Raw genomic sequence first — 16,222 nt, forward strand, 5'->3', positions numbered from 1 at the left:
ACGCCCCGGGTATCTATAAAGAATTGATTCTAAAGCGGTTCCAAATCGGTCCCGAAAGAAGTCCCAAACTGGTTCCAAACCGATCCTGAATTGATTCAGGCCTCATCTTCTTCATCATCCTCAAAGCGGGCCCAGACCTCACATTCCTGATCGCGAAGGGCGGGAGGACATTCTGAATCGATTCGTAATTAGTTCTGAACTGCTTCAAGACTGATTCTAAACTTACTAGCATTGCGGGCAGTGGTGCAGTAGGTGCACTTGCCCTTGGCAGGGAAGCCGGCGGCGCGACGCATTTCGGCGAAGTTGATCTGTTGCAGAATCGATTCAGAATGGGTTCCAAAAGGATTCCGGATCGATTGAGAATCACTTACCACAGTTTGGTTGCCCCGCTTGCGCGTGGGCACGGCAAGAAGGGGGGGAGGGGTCTGCGCCTTCCGTTTCTTGGAAGGAGTCTGCAGCTCGCTGTCATCGCGAGCGCCGATGGCGATGCCGTGGATGCGGTCGTAGAATTCTATTCATAATCAGTTTAGAACTAGTTCAGAATCGGTACAGAATCAGTTCAGAATCACTTACCAGCTGCATCATCGTTCTCCTCGACGGAGTTCGCGCCGGACTTGCGGCTCTTAACCTTGGCCGGGACCCCGTCGAGCTTGTGCTTCTTGATGTGGTTCTTGAGGTTCGACTCGCTCGAGAACCGCTCCGTCTAATCGATTCGAAATTAGTTCTGAACTGATCCGGAACTGATTCTGAATTACCTTGGTGCACGTGATGCTGCTGGATCTACCACCCAGCGGCAGTAGAGTTCGCCAGGGGCGAGCTTGACTTCGCCAGCCTGAATCGATTCAGAACTGTTTCTGAATCGTTGTGGAATCGCTTCTGAATCACTTACCTCGTTGAACTCGAAGGGAGGAAGATCCTCCATGCGGTGGTTCTTGCCGCCCTGGAGAAGACCTTCTTTGTAGGTCTTGTAATCGTCCTGATTCTGAATCGATCCTAAACCGATTCCATTGTACTTACAGAATCCTTGTATGAAGGCATGATGTCGGATTTCTGAACTGATTCGGAAGTAATTAGGAATCGGTGCGCCAGGGGGGGGGGGGGGGGGGCGCATACGATTTGAAAGGGTTACGGAGGGAAAAGGAAGAGAATCAGAATGGAATAGGGATTTAAATATTAATATGGGGTATGCACCCCAATCAGTAGTGGGACGCAATCAGTAACTGGTCCGTGCACCTGACCGATTAAAAATTCCATGGTCAGGTAGACCCACTTCACCTCAATACAGCCAATCATAAAATTGGTCAGATAGACCCATAATTCATTTAAATAAGTAGGTAATTGGTCAGGTTATCCCCCCCCCCCAATAGTCGCCTTAACCACACCCTCAACCAGAACGCTCATCACATCAACATTAATCTTCAAGCCAGATGTTTTTGTTGTAAAAATAAAAAAAAATAAAAAAAATAAAAAAAAAAAAAAAACCTCATGTTTTTGATAGCGTAATAGTTTCTACTGCGCCGGACCGGCGCCGGAACCTGCGCATTAGCCAAATGACATGGTTTCTGGTGTTGGCAAACTCGAAGACGTTTATTTCTTATACTACGGACCTATCCAAGCGTTTACAGTTGTGGCAGTCTGCTCTACGCAACTCACTCTATCATTTCGTACAACCTCATTACTGTGGTCGCATTCAAGCATACCACTCACCGCCAATCCAGCGGTTCAAGAAGTCGGAGGAAGCCTCGGGCTGGTCCATGGGAACCATGTGGCCGGCGCCATAGACCTGCATGAAGGTGAAGTTGCCGCTGGACTTGACCTTTCCGTATTCCTCACCCTTTCCGACGTGCAGACCCTTGACCTCGGCCTTGTTGAAGGCCTTCTGACCAGGCCACTCGAGAGCCTCAGTCCAAGCGCGGTTGCCGAGCCAGTTGCAAATGTAGTCGGCGTCACCGGCGTAGATGAGAACGGGAATCTTCTCAAGGAGCTTGGGAACAAGACGGTGGAAGGGCTGGAACCAGTCGCCAGCGAAGAGGAAGTTACGGTTGATATCAAAGTTGCAGCTGTCATAGCTGTCGACCTCGACGCCGAGAGCTTCCTTGACGTTGTCTTGGTTCAGGTACTCGCTGATCCAGCCAAGGGCAGAGTAGCAGAGGTTGCTGCTGTCCTCGCACTTGCCACGGATGTCGTAGACGTTCTGTCCAGTGCGCTGGTAGGGGCCAATCAGGGCGTTGTTGCAGTAGATGCTGGCCGGTACGCAAGACCAGACACTGCCGGAGTCGTAGCAGTTCTTGATCAGGCTCTGGCAGCGGGGAAGGGCGTTGTCCATTGCCTGGCACTCGCCCTGGTCGAGAACGGCGGGGTAACCACCCTCGCCGCAAGCCATGGGGCGGTAGTATCCGTACTGGGTCCAGCCATCAGTGAGGCCGTTGCCAATCAGAACACTCTTCAGGTTTATGTTGCGATCCTCGTGGGAAAGGATCTCAGAGGCGAAGACAGGGATGTAGTGGCCAGCGTACGACTCGCCCGCAATGTGGAAGTCCTGCTTGGCGTACTCAGGGAACTGGTGGAAGAAGAGGGAGAGCAGAGCATAGACATCCTTGCCGGCAGCGACCGTGCTAGAGACGGAAGAACCGGAGTAGGAGTAACCAACGTTAACCGGCTGGTCAAGGAAGATAACCGAGGCATTGTTGTTCCACGCCCACTCGTTGCTGACAACTTTGAGCTTCTTGTCGATAGAGGCAGGGCCAAGCTCCAGGAACAGGCCAGTCAGGGAGGAGCAGCCTGGGCCACCGTTGAGCCACAAGACGACGGGGTCGTTCTTGGGGTCATTACGGGACTCGAAGAACCCTGCGGCATACGTTAGTGACATTGCAAGGTGAGACGAGGATTGAATGACAATGGCTTACAGTAGAAGAGATGCTTGTCGTTCTCTTCGTCGTCGAGGTAACCGCTGTACTGCTTGACCTTGTCGATACCGAGGGCAGAAGGGTCGACCTTCTTGGCGCGGAGGTTGAAGCTCTTCAGGCTGCCTCCGACCTTGCGGTGCTTCTGGCCATTCTTCTCAATTACCATACTCTCAAGGTCAGCGCCCTTGACGACGTGGTCCCAGTGCTTGTCGGCCTTGCGAGTGTGGGCCTTGGGCTTGGACGGCATGGCGTTCTTCTTGAAGGCCTCGACAGCGTCGGGGGCGAGCAAGGTGATCTCGTCCCAGACAGCCTTGGCTTCCGAGGTCATCTTGCCGAACTTGTCCTCAAAAGCCGACAGCCAGTTCTCGCCGGTGGTCTTGATGGAATCGAAGGGGCTCTTGTTACCACCGAGGACGTGCTGGTCCAGGGCAACCGCGGTGGAGGCGGCGCCGAGCACGAGGGCCGAGGTTGAGAACCTCATGATGGGCAGGCAATTAGCTCGGAGACAGAACTGCTGCGAGCTCTGATGAAGGTATTGAGATGAGGTTGATGAAGGTTAGATGCGATGGGGGAAGGGGTGGTGGGGGAGAAGGGAAGAGATGATGGAAGATGAGAGAGTGTGGATGGAGTTGTTGGGAGGAGGGAGCTCGGAAGTAAGTATGGTAATCGGGTCGCAGGCAGGAAGCTCGCGGACGTAATAAATGAAACATGACGGAGGCGGGCGGGTTGATTGGGTTGCGTGCACTCTTGCTAGGGGATATGGAGAAATCCCTTACCGCAGCAGCAGCAGCGGTGGTGGTGGCGGGCGTGTAGCTTGTCACTCACTGCTTGCTACCGGTTGGGGGCGCTCGCACCACCCTTCCATCCACTGGGCCCGCTGTCGCAGTAGCTGCAGCCGACGCAGCAACCGTAACAGTAGCGACGAGCAAAAACAGCTCAGCATGGACCTTGAGTCTGTTGTTGTGGGGGAGGGAGAGCTCCAGCTTCGAAAGTAGAGCAACAACTGGCTCGCAGGCCAAGGACCCCCCCTCTCCACGCCAGGCCAAAGGTTGGCCAAGCGATAGTTGGGGAATTCGTGTTACTGGTAGCGTCCAGCTGATCCCCGCGCCTCGAACGCTAAAAAGGGGACCTGCCTGTTGCAGAGTCACTAACACATCATCGCCCGAGAGAGGTGGGTGCATGTTAATAGCAGGCTTGCGTGTGTGCCTTGATACCAAGCATGGCCAACTGCGTCATGCCAGGTACAGGTACTGAACCTGGGACCTTTTGCCATGGGGCCCACACTTTAGCTGCCTGATAAGAGTGTCACGCATTCCGATTCGCCGCGAGAGCACGGAGGATTCTCAGGCACAAACGCTGCACGTACAGTGTCTTGGGCGGAGAGCCTGGCGACGACGACGGGCTGTCAGGACAATGTGACCAGGTTTGGCAGCTAGTAGTGTTAGTAGGCAGGCAGAGAATCCTAGGCTGTTCGCTCCTCGAATGAGTGGATGACGTTAGTCGCCGTGTTTCGGTCGAGAACCTCTGCGGCCAGATCCTCCTTGTGAGTAACCTTCGCGCCATTTCGGAATCGCCTTGTTGTAGTCCCTCGCCTCTTTGGTTACACCTTGTTTCTCTGCTAGCAGAGACGACCACGGGGGGTTTTTATATTTTATTTTTTGTTCAAGTAGATTTTGATTTAATTTTTTGAGCTTGCACACGCTTTTCCTCAGCATAACATTGTAATTCCCCACCCCTTATTAAGATACTGACAGCTGCTTCCCATTGCAACTCAATGTGCGTCGACGTCAGCGACTGCATGCCCTTGCTCAATCCAGCCAGACCTTAAAACAAAACAGTACCCGCTGCCAAGACTGGGGTGGAAAGCAATGTCTCTCCTCTATCCGTACAGTACTCAAGGTCACTTTGCGCCATCCTTCATTGAAAATGTAGTTCGCCGCTCGCGTATCGCATTTGAACTTGCCAGGGTTTGTATTCTTTCATCTACCATGGGCCATCAGTCTTTTTCGGCTGTATGCCCTCCGTGATATCGCTCCTCTGGTCTGGTGGTAGGCCACTTTGGCCTTAATCAAAACAAGGCTTCGCTGCCATCTTCCCCCATTCCCAGACCGTCTCCGTCCGTCCCAATGCCCTATCGTCACAGCCTACAGACCTGCCCAGAACGCCGCCCCAGTCCAGCCTATTTTGGTGTCCATAAAGCTGCCGAGATCACCAAGAACCAAGCTCTTATAGGTCCTCCCATCTAGGTCATGAGTGACGCGGCCGCGTCTCCCCCATTGCCGTCGCCCTTGTGGGCGGAACACCAAATCCCCTAATTCGCATTAACTCCGTCTCCGATACTGTACATATATAGCTAGGTCCGTATACTGTGCTTTACAAGTCGTTGCGTGTGTGGCGCTGCCCCGGTCATCTCGGATTGTTATTAGATTAATAACATGGTGGCTTGGGTATATTGACCACCGGGGCTGCTGTATGAACCACCACGATTGTGGATCTCCCGTGCCCCTGATGCAGCCGCACTTGTGTGGCTAAAATGTTCGGCCTGGACTCGCTTAGGAATCGACATCATCAGCCAGCAGTGTCGGCCGCCGACATGGAAGGGCTTGACGCTCTGTTCCGTCGGAAGAATTGGAATGCGTTCATTCGGAACCTGCTCGATTTCTTCTTCACCACCTTGCCTCCGTCAGCCTTGTAGCTACCGTGTGATAGATGAGAGCCATTCGCTTCTTGATCCAGCATCGGGGGCTCCTGCTTGTTGTCGTTGAAAGGCTTGGGCTCTGAGATTATGGGCACCCCAGGCAAATGCTCGGTTGACTCTCTGCTGACAATGCTAGTGCCTTGAGTGCTGGGAGAAAGAGGCATCTTGCCTGTGGTAGCGCTGGTGGCCTGCGAAGCCCAGTCTCCGGTGTAGGGACCAGTTGTGCTTCCATCGGTTGTCTCACTGCATCGCTGCTTGCCGTTATGGCCATGGTGGTTGTCGGGAGAACTGCTCGCCCTATCCCTACAGTGGAAGGGATCACTGGCTGCAAAGTCTGCCACCGAGTCAAACGATGTCACAATCCCGTTTACTTCCTTGTAGTCGTCAGAGGTATTTGGCACGTGCATTGGCCTGTTTACCGGGTCGGCCGGCTCAGGGGACAGCCCCTTGTCCTCTGTACTTGTTTCGTCCATCAGCGACGGCGGTGTTGCGATTTCTGCCATGGGCGTTGTCACCCGTGGGGTAGCAGACTCCTTCTGACTTTCTGAGCCTGACACGAAACTCATGGTTCGCGGTGAGAATGTCCCGTCGCGGAGAAGTCGCTTGCGAATGGGGTCTTCCTTCGCTTGCTCGTCTCGGATGCGCTGCTCAAATAGACTCTTATTGATCTCAAGCTCGTCGACCGTGTACTTCATTGCTGGAAGGATGTCTGCCACTCCTTGGAACAGGGGGATGGCAAACATGTTCATGAAGCTCAACTGAGCTTTGGAAAGCGACATCAGATCCTTCTTCGGAGGCGCAAGGAGAGAGGACGCGATGTCTAGTTCGCTTTCCATTGAAGCCTGGCGAGAGAATTCGTCCGAAAGGATGTGCATCCATTTCAACGCAGTTTCGTGTTTTCTCGCCTGCAACCCACGATGTTATCTTGCTGTTCATGTCAAACGATGCCGAGTTAGGCTTACCACATTACTAATGTCAGCGCATTTAATGAGCAATGAACATGCCAATGCCTTTTGCTCCTCAAGCATCCGACCATTCCATCCGTCGGTTGTGTTGCTAGCATCCAGCTTCTCCTGAGTGTCTCCGAGCTTTTTCATGTAATCAAAGTGAAGGCCCATATCCGTAGCGAGGATGGAACTAATCATCAGATTCCGCATTTTGGTATCTTCGAATGCGCTGGGCCAATACCGTCGAAGGATTTGGGAGTATGCCGCGCAGTGGAATGACTCGAGAACAGAGCGGTCGTTGTATAGTTGTGCTAACGGGGCATTAAGGGTAACAAGAAACCCATTGTTCACGCCAGGATGCCCAACATCATGGCCTATCGCCGTGATGAGAAGGGTCAAGCCCTCAAAAGGATGCAGCAAGGTTGCTACGGGCGACTTCTCGGGGAGTTCATCGTATCCCAGTGGGTCAGGGGGATATGGCGCCAGAGTGCCGATGCGGACCAAGAAGTGGAAGGTGGCCTGCAGGACATCCACGACATGTCTGAAGTTGTGATATGGTACAAAACTATTGTACGCAGCTCTACAGGCAACCAAGAAACTGATGAGTTGATCTAGACGCTGTCAGCAACTAAGAACTGATTAAGCATGAGCGCGAGACCCTTACCTGTCGGTATCCGCCAACGATCCAACTCTGGCATGGTCAACGCATGCTTGAACATAATCATGGCCGCCACAAGCAACTCGTCGTCGGTGAAACTGTGGGCACAAAAGTGCCACTTGCCTACAGCGGCAGCGACGGCGGCTTGGCGATCTGTGGAGACAGCGATGCTGACGTTAGAAATCCGATCGTCGTCCGAGTCCGCGCCGGACCGACAAATGCCCCTCATTAGTCCGGATACCATAGCTTCCCTAAGATATGCAAACGGTTTTTCCTCATTGACGCCGACCCAAGAGCGTTTTCTTCCCCTCCGTACTTCCAGCATTTCCTGCTGCTCTTTTGCTGCCTCTTTATGCGCACGATAAGCATGGATTTCAAGGCTTGTGATGCACTTGGCGTGCAAAGGGCTGATTATGACGTCGATAGCACCTAGATCGAGGCATCGGATGATCAATCGACGGTCCACTGCTGGTGAGGATTTTGTTTGTGAGTTCCCGATGATTCCACCATTTGCTTGTGCAACCTCAAAGGAAGCGAAGCTCACGATGGGAACAGGAACGATAAGCTTGGATATGCTACGCAGGTGAGCTTCGGTCATGATTCTCTGCAGCAACTTGAGACCGTAAACCTCCTCTTCCGGGGTATGGATGTCAACATCTGCAGTAGTTGGGCGTGAGTGTGGTGAAGGTGATCTAGAGGTCGACCGGACCTTTGGTAATTGCTCGTCGTAGGGTACGTCGATTAAAACAAGAGTCGGAACAAGGTCCATCATGGACTCGTCCGAAAGTTGGAAAAGCGTCGAAAGGCACGCTGAACCTGTGGAACACAGATAGACTAGAACAGCATTTTAGCACAAGTGAACCCGGTATATAAAGAGAGAGAGAGAGAGAGAGAGAGTGTGTGTGTGTGTGTGAGAGAGAGAGAGAGAGAGCGCTGAAACCTACCTTCTCCGAATGTATCCAGCAAAAGAGCGGCGTCTTTCTGAACATCTTCAATCTCTCCGTCGGGAGCGACCCCGTTTAACAAGTGGGTGTGGTTGGCATCGTTACGGATGAGCCTGTCCTGGCGAACCTGGCGGTTCACATAGACGACATGGCAAGTGGCATTGTCCATCGTGGCTTCAGGGAGCAACCAGTCTCGCGACCGGAGCGCTCTGGCCACAAGGGCGAGGAAAGGCTGGGAGCGTGCGATGCGATTAAATCAAACGACAATTCGAACAGGTCCGCAGTGGGATGGCTCGAGGACGGCGACCCGGTCCTGTTAAACTGCAGCACGGCGGCGCGACGCCCGCGGGGACTCAAGAAATGCGCAGGCTGGCGGGATGGGTTCGAAGGGTAGAGATTTGCGGCTGGTGGGATCGAGACAATTGGAAGACAAGCGAAGTCGAGGTTTCGGCCGGGGCTCTCATCCGGGGTAGATGGCCGAGCGCACGCGATTAAAGCAGAAGCGCAGCGGTGGTGATGGTCACCAAAGTTGGCATTGATAGTGATCGCGCTTTGCCGACGGAGCCGAGATCATGGGAGGATTGACCAGAATCAATCTCACCTAGCACGGCGACTAGAGAAGTACGGAAGAGGGGGATTGTCGTTTCGCAGTTGCGGGTACCGTCGCGCGGAAAGTTCGTTATGTACTCGAGACGAAGGTGGAGGCTCCTCTATGCTGTTGGCAGCGACCGAGTCGTCTAGGTTAGTTGTGGGTTAAAGCCAGGTAGACAACAGAATAACGCGGGCGGCGACAAGGAAACAGAGCACAAACAGGCGGCGACAACGACAAAAGAAGTGATATCATGAGGGCAGGCTACGTACAACAGGGCTGGGACGAACGGGCGTTGAAGTGGGAAAAGGGAAGAAGGTAGGCGTGAGGCAGCTGGGACGGGAGGATGGAAAGAGAGTACAATGGACCAGGCTTCGAATACGAAATTGTTAAGCAAGGGGGTGGGTGCGAGAAGGAGACAGACTCTAGCGTGTGTGTGGTGTGTGTGTGCGTGGGTTGAGTGTGTGTGGTGCCTTTTGGTGGGTGGGAGAGAGGGGAGACGCGCGCGCAAGAGGGAGGAGGGGAGGGCCCAGAAGCGGCACAGAACAGACCAAGCTTCCTTGCCTTGCCTTCCCCTCTGCATACTTTGCCCAACAAAGCAAGGCGGGATGGAACGAGAAACAGCACGGAAGCTCAAGACGTATAGTCTACGAGAGTGCGACTTGAAGGCTTTTTTTTTTTTTTCCCTCCCTCGCGTGGGGCAAATACTTACCAAGGTGTAAAGCGGGAGCTTCTTTTTCTCTTTCTTTTCCTCTTGTTCTGTTCCCCTCGGTCGTGGTGGGCGAAAGGTCAAGGGATTGCGTAAGTGAGGGGGGCCGGACAAGTGCGTAGGGTGTAGTGCCGGTGCCCGTAAGGTTACCTCCCGAGATGTTGGCTTGGAGAAAATGAGAATGGGAAAGGAGAAGGAGGAGAAGCCGATGGAGAGAAGGAATGGGTGAGAGAGATTGGCGAATGCGGGTTGGATTGGCAGAGGAGGAGGCGAACGAGTGAGGTAGTGGTGGCAGGCAGTAGTAAATGGTAAGTGTTAACAATGGTAGTGGTGTGTAGCGTGTAAGGTAAAGCACTATGGGAGAGAAGGTAAAAAAGGCTAAGGTTTTACTGGCGCATCTTAGGAGGAGAATGGATGGATGCAGAGAGGAATGGAGACGACAACCCAGAGTAGGAAAGGTGGATAGATGCTCTCAAAGGCATGCTGAGAGACAGCGCCCACGAAGCTTAGGTATTGTGCTGCTCTGTGCTGGGCTGAGATGCAGTGAGATGCTATTGTGACGTGGGTGCGGTTTGGCCTCGACACAGGACTGGGACTGCTGAAGGCGATGCAGGCGTTACAAAGCAGAGCAAGCAAGGCAGGGTTCCTTGGCTTACAAGCCGGCGAACGAAGCCTGGTTCGGTCTACCTTTCCGTCCTCTTTCTCTTCTCTTTTCTTTTCTCCCTGTTTTATTTTTATTTATTTATCTCTCACTTGTTACAAAGTCGATAGTGCTTTAGTACATAGCACAGGCGTTGACACCCGTCATCCACATCAAGTCAAAGGTCGGTTGGGGGGGTGAAGGAATCGAGGAATGGAGTGGGTGGCCGACTGCAAGCAGCGAGAGAGACAACTTCAAGCCCAAAGAGAATTGGTGAACCCGACAGCCAGGACGATGGCAAGGAAACAATGGTGAAAGGGTACGGCGTGATAGTGCGGCCAAAAGCAAGCGAATAGACGGACCGTGTGTGATGGATCCGACCAAATTGTCTGACTAAAAGCCAGGCTCTGGACCTTGGGCTCTGTTCCCGTCGTGGCCTCCGGGGTGGTGTTTACTCCGTAGCAGGGCAAAGGCCATAGGCACAGGAGGGGGTTGGTTGCTGTTAACCGAGGGCAATGGGAAGGCGTCAGCCTGGGAATTAGGTAGTCCTGAATGGGAGCCCCAGGTCGGAATCAGAACAGGCAAGCAATGGGACGATCATGGATATGGGGCAGTGCGTGTGAGAGTGAGTGAGTGTGTGCATCTGTGTCTGCCTCCGCGACCCTCTGTGGGGGGGGAGGCCAGAATGACGAGAGAGAAAATGCGAGCAATACCGCAAAAGGTTCTTATTTCCGCTCCTCTGTCTGTCTGTCTGTGTGTGCGTGTGTACGTTGTGTTTTCTTTCCCTCCTTGTTCCCAGCTCACTACCTTTGCGCCGTGCTGAAGTACAACCTTCCTGGCCAGCGCCCCCCGTGACGTGCAGTCTGCAGTGGGTTATTGTTGTTACTGCTACTAGTCCTACTCCTGCTCACTGCTTATCTCTGCAGGCCCTGGTCGTGCTCGTGCGAGGGGATGGAAGGAAAGGGCCCTGCTCCTGGTCTTCTGGCCGGCTTCTCGAACATCGATCGAAAGTGTGGAAGGCTTCGAGAGGACCACTGGGGGGGCGTATCGGGGGTTCCTACTGGTACAGCTGGGAACAGGGTTTGCAGGGAACATGGACCCAAGCTACCACGCCAGGGTAACTAGTCCAGGGTCGGAGCGTTTTGGGGCAAGAGCGAGGGTGAGGGACGCAGGAAGGAACATTGGAAACGCTGGAAATGGGAAGGGAGCACCGGGGAGGCGCAACCGTGGCACCCACCTTCCCGCTCGCGCCGTCTGTGACTGGCTCAAGGGGCGCTGCCGAGTACCTTACCTTGTAGGCACCTTGCCTAAGTAGTGTATACTATGTACATACACTAGCAGACGCCCCTACGTAGTAGTGGCTGTTGCTGCTGCTGCAAACTGACGTACAGAGGTAGAGAGAGAGAGAGAGAGACTACGTGTGTGCGTCCAGATACCGTTGTGTCAATCGAGTTCCATCCTCTAGCGGAGCTACGCTGCTGTGCTGTACCGTCGTACAGTGGTGTGCAGCAAACCCAACCAACTCGACACTGCATTCCCGCCCCCCCTCCAGATGAAAACCCACACTCTGTCTCTCTCTCTGTCTCTATCCGTACTGTATGGTAAACCTGTTTCATCACCCCACCGATTGGAACTGACGAACCGGTCACAACCAGCTCCAGCTAATCACTCGTTTACCAAGCTGGAATGACAGATCTTGTTGTCGGGTATCTCCAGGGAGTCGGGTAAGTGACATACAAAAAAAAAAAAAAAAATTGACCTCAGAAACCCTTCTCAAGCGGTTGCCCGTTCATCGAGTCTATGAATTCCTCGCTTTTTACTATGCCGTATTTTGATGTGTACTGTCACCAAGGCAGGTACGACACATGCGTGTGGTCCTTTGTTCTACCTCGCCACAAGACGTTATCAACCTCCCTCAGCTTTTGGCACCGCTTTTAGCACCCAACACTGAACGGCAAAGAGACCTGTCCCTCCACCGGCCACTCATTAACCAGGGCTACAGTGCCCATCGCCGTACCCGGCATGTACTATAGTACACTTGCTTGCCCATCTTTTTACCTCATCAATCCCCGTTTCTACTCTACCCACCGAAACCAACCACAAATCCAATCCCTCCAACCTCCTCTGCTTTTTGAAATCGTCGCCATTTCCCTCAACGGTGCCGTCCTCATCTCAACTCCGCCGCTATCAGTCGCCCTGGCTGCATGCGTTCCCTTTGCCGTACTTGCATCCGATGCCCCCTCCCGCTCCGCAAACAATGATGGGTATTGAACCAACTCATCGCTGCGATCGTGACATCGTACTTTCCTCCTCCCAACGAGCGTGCGGGAAAGGGGTTCGAAGACAGAAACTCGACTCGCAGTTCACGCGCAGTGCCGATCCTCGCCTCGCACAAGCTGGGACCAGCCTGCCACGCAGAGGGAGTGAATCCACACTTACCCACCTTGGTCAGCCAGCATCATGGCAAACATGGCTCCGTGCTCTCGAATGGCAGATTACTGTCCACTTTGCGCAATATCGCCGATGATCCATGATCCATTCCTTCTTCGTGTCTTCCAGAAGCAATGGAGAGGCGGAGAAGGGGCAAAAAGAAGGCTCCCTTACGTGCTTCTGTGATCCCGGGGTGGATAAATGGATAGAGTCCCTGATCTGGTCCACACCTGCTGATGAATTCCTGATCAAGGCCGATTTTGCCCTGCCCTGCCCTGGTTTGTTCTACGGACGGCACCACCACCTGTTGCGTACTCTTTCTTGGCGCACATTTTGAACGGAGCCCACTATGGAGACTATTTGCGTCGTCGCTCGCTACAAAGGACAACCATCTGCCCCGCGCCATATCAACACGAATGACCTGTGCCATTTGGTTCAAATTTTCTGGGCTGCAAGTACCTACCTCGTATTAAAGGGACCTTCGACATTGCGTCGAACCTCATAGCCGAAAAGCCAGGAACCCCCAAGTTAAGTCGCACGCCGCGGACTGCGAGAGAGGAAGGAAAAGAAGGGAAAAAAAAAAGGAAAAGGATAATAAAGAGGACATGGACCACCCCTCCCCCCTAGAAACTGCATCTGCACTCCCGCAACCAACTGCGAGCTTCTTCCCTCTTGGGCGGCCTGCCCTGCACACTCAGGTCTGAACATCCACAGATGTTCCAAGGCCGCGCCCCTGCCTCTAGTCGGAGCGGTTGTAGACTAGCCCCTTTGCTTGCATGTGTCAACAACGACCGACTAAGCAGCCTTAGTCACAATCAAACTGGGAAGCAAAAGCACCGTTCGTCTGCTCTGTTTGCTCAACCCGGTCAAATGCCCACTGAGCATGAACGGTCACTGAATCTATCAATTAAAACCCTCGTTTGGACCCCGATAAATTGCCGACTGCCGCCTGTGGCCGAGCAGATCCTAACCTGGTCCCAAAGCTACCTTGCTTCTGATGGAGAGTTGTATGGACTACTGTGTACCTACGTCACGCTTCGCTGTGGTCTCGCCACTGGCGAGGCGCAAGACAGGATCGACCCTTTGGGGACTGCCCCGATCCAGCCAACTGACGGAAGTAAAGGAAAAAGCTTATTCTGTTTGCGACGAGAATGACAATGCAGGAATTTTCTCAGATGAAAACGATGCTATCTGTTGCTCGACCCGTCTGCCACTTCTGGTGGCCAGGCTCTCTTTTCTTTACCAATACTCCCGCTGCACTCGGCGAGTCTCAGTTCTCGTCGAGTCCTAAGAAACGATGCCTGTTTGTCTGGTCGACCTTCCCCATTCAGCTCCCCGCTTCCTAGCCTCAGCTTGTCTCCTGAACAACAGGTTGGCCCATCTTCTTGCGTGCCTCGTCAACTAATTTCGTGTTGGGCCTTTTCAATTACCAATGACTGATCAACTCTTCATTCTATGGAATGTTCGGAAATCCAGTATCGTGGCATCAACTCAAAACAAAATGAGGATCGGTATATCGAGCTGTTGCGGTTGACCCCTAAGGTTTTTCGAAACGGCGGGTATTGCTTCATTTCGTTGGACACTGGGAACATCGTAACGGAATGCCTGGCCTTCACCCACATGGGAATTCCAGTGTCGCTGAATTAAATGTCCATCCTTCTCTGATTCAGGTCACCTGGTTGGTCCTGAGAGAGAATACCCTCCTTCCAGTCATTGCTGCTGCATCCGTTTCATCCGTGCCCCCCTAGGGTTCATCTCAGCTGTCATCAGCTCGCCAATGAAATCACGATCTGTCTATGACGATAAACATTCCAACCCCGCCAGCCTATGGCGGCCTTGGTTGGTGGAGCAGTTAGTCGGGCTTGCAAGAACCACCATCCCACCCCAGTAACCTAACCACACGGCAAGTTTGTCCAAGGACTATGAACAGCCCATGCCTATGCCAATCACTACTTACGAATACTTTAGATCGGTTCTTGATTCCGACATTTTGATTCTCATCTTACGAGTAAACATTGGTCACAGAGTCATGGGTCCCTTTAGCGTCCGCAAACTGACTTGACGGTTGACAACTGACACATCCCCATTTCCCCGCCCACGCAGATTCGATTCTCCCTTCCGGGCGCTGCTCACGTCCGCAACTGCATCGGCCATACTTCCGCGCCCGCAGCTCTGCGCCCGCGACTTCCAGAAGTCATTCTGCGATCCCGAATTGCCGCCATAATGTCCTCCGGACCTTCCGTATCCACCCCTCTGGCCCGCAGATCAGTTACATGGTTGAAGAACTGTGCCTTGCCAAGCCTTTAATCAATGGCATTTTGCAACGTCTGGCAAGTGTGTATGTATTTCAGCGGCGACCGAAGGCTCCTACTAGTAGTTGAGGCCTGAAGCTTCAGTTGGCGGATGACGATTGGGAAGGTGGTGGGACCGCATCAAAGTTCAACGCATGTCTATGTGCTCGCTGGCATCTCCGATCCGTTACTAAAATTTCCTTAATGGCACTATCAAAAATAGCTCTGCTTCAGCTTTAATTTTCTGCCAGCGCTCCATTCCCTTTCTTGTCTTTTTTTTCCCCCCCAATAAACAACCTACGGGACGTTGCTTCAGCGTAGCAAACCCCCCTCCCCCCCCCCCCCTCCTAAAAAAAACACGTACTCGTGGCCAGCCCATTGTTACCCGCTAATAGAAGATACAAATATATCGCCATCGCCCATGCTCGATATCAAGGGCATGTCCCCTTCCACGGTTACATACTTTCTGGGCGTCTGGGTTCCCCAGTCCCGTTCATCTACTATATATGTTGGGTATTCATTATCCATGTGCCTTGTTGAGGAACTTCTCAGATGGGCAGCTATTCCGTCCCGGCATGGTCTCCCACTTGCTAGATACGCCGGAAGGCGTGATTGAGCCCCTTAGTGATGCGGCTGTAGGCGACCCCCCCTGGGTAATAGTAGCACTACTTCACAAGCAAGTGCATGGAGAGTGTCAAGTATTCCTCTTGGACGCTCGCTCCATTAAGGTCGATGGCAGTTCGCCAACTCTCTGTTTCAGCCCTGTCGATCTGTCCAAACACACACACCCAGAACACTTTCACTGCCGCCATAGCCAAATGCTTCCCTGGGCAACCTGGGCTGCTTCCAGGACTCCATTCTTAAACACCGTCTTCTCAAATCCGTCGCAAAAGTGTCGGTTTCCGTCAAATATGCATGTTGGCTGTTACCCGGCCAAGTTCAATGCTTGCTCCATGATGGCCTTTTGAAATGCGACATCGTTCCTGACCTGCTCTTTCTGCAACTGTGAACCATGTCCGTGCTGGGCCCAAGCGCAATCGCACTCAATGAGAAACGACTCCGTTATTGCACGCCAACTATGGATGACACATCCGATCAAACGTCTCATGCTCAGTCTCTGCGGTTTCTGGCTGCGCATTCACGGAGGCGAGGAAGATTTCGTGCAGGAGTAGATGGACCGAGGAGGGGAGCCAAATCTTCCCATCAACATCGGGTTTTTTTTTTTTTATTCTCCCTTTCTCATTCGTTCGGCTTCCCCATGCATTCATACAGAAGAACTACATGAAAGGAAAAAGCTCGAGCGTCGCAGCTGCGAGGCTTGCATATCGGGTCTACGACCTCTACTGGTCGCAGTGCAGGAGTTGATTGTCTCATGTTCTCCCCCCTCCTTCTTCTTCATCTCAAAAGTTT

General features: G+C 53.0%; 4 protein-coding genes across 4 annotated transcripts; 1 reads left to right on the plus strand and 3 right to left on the minus strand.

Moving 5' to 3' along the window:
- Positions 1-751: 751 nt before the first annotated feature.
- On the minus strand, positions 752-1,038 carry CTRU02_213556 (uncharacterized protein; the record flags this gene model as incomplete). Its single annotated transcript, XM_070206082.1, has 3 exons — positions 752-832; positions 890-976; positions 1,018-1,038. The coding sequence occupies 3 exons, from the start codon at positions 1,036-1,038 to the stop codon at positions 752-754; spliced, it is 189 nt and encodes a 62-aa protein (XP_070060114.1).
- A 652-nt stretch (positions 1,039-1,690) lies between these two features.
- On the minus strand, positions 1,691-3,387 carry CTRU02_213557 (carboxypeptidase y precursor; the record flags this gene model as incomplete). Its single annotated transcript, XM_036730717.2, has 2 exons — positions 1,691-2,847; positions 2,907-3,387. 2 exons carry the CDS (start codon positions 3,385-3,387, stop codon positions 1,691-1,693), a joined length of 1,638 nt encoding a protein of 545 aa, XP_036577493.2.
- Positions 3,388-5,474: 2,087 nt separating this feature from the next.
- On the minus strand, positions 5,475-8,322 carry CTRU02_213558 (high affinity camp; the record flags this gene model as incomplete). Its single annotated transcript, XM_036730715.1, has 4 exons — positions 5,475-6,509; positions 6,567-7,162; positions 7,216-8,043; positions 8,154-8,322. The coding sequence occupies 4 exons, from the start codon at positions 8,320-8,322 to the stop codon at positions 5,475-5,477; spliced, it is 2,628 nt and encodes an 875-aa protein (XP_036577492.1).
- Positions 8,323-15,858: 7,536 nt separating this feature from the next.
- CTRU02_213559 (uncharacterized protein) lies at positions 15,859-15,984 on the plus strand (the record flags this gene model as incomplete). The annotated part of the gene is made up of 1 exon (XM_070206083.1): positions 15,859-15,984. One exon carries the CDS (start codon positions 15,859-15,861, stop codon positions 15,982-15,984), a length of 126 nt encoding a protein of 41 aa, XP_070060115.1.
- Positions 15,985-16,222: the final 238 nt, after the last annotated feature.

The sequence above is a fragment of the Colletotrichum truncatum genome, assembly GCF_014235925.2.
Source record: "Colletotrichum truncatum strain CMES1059 chromosome Unknown Contig_0010, whole genome shotgun sequence".
Taxonomy (NCBI): Eukaryota; Fungi; Ascomycota; class Sordariomycetes; order Glomerellales; family Glomerellaceae; genus Colletotrichum; species Colletotrichum truncatum.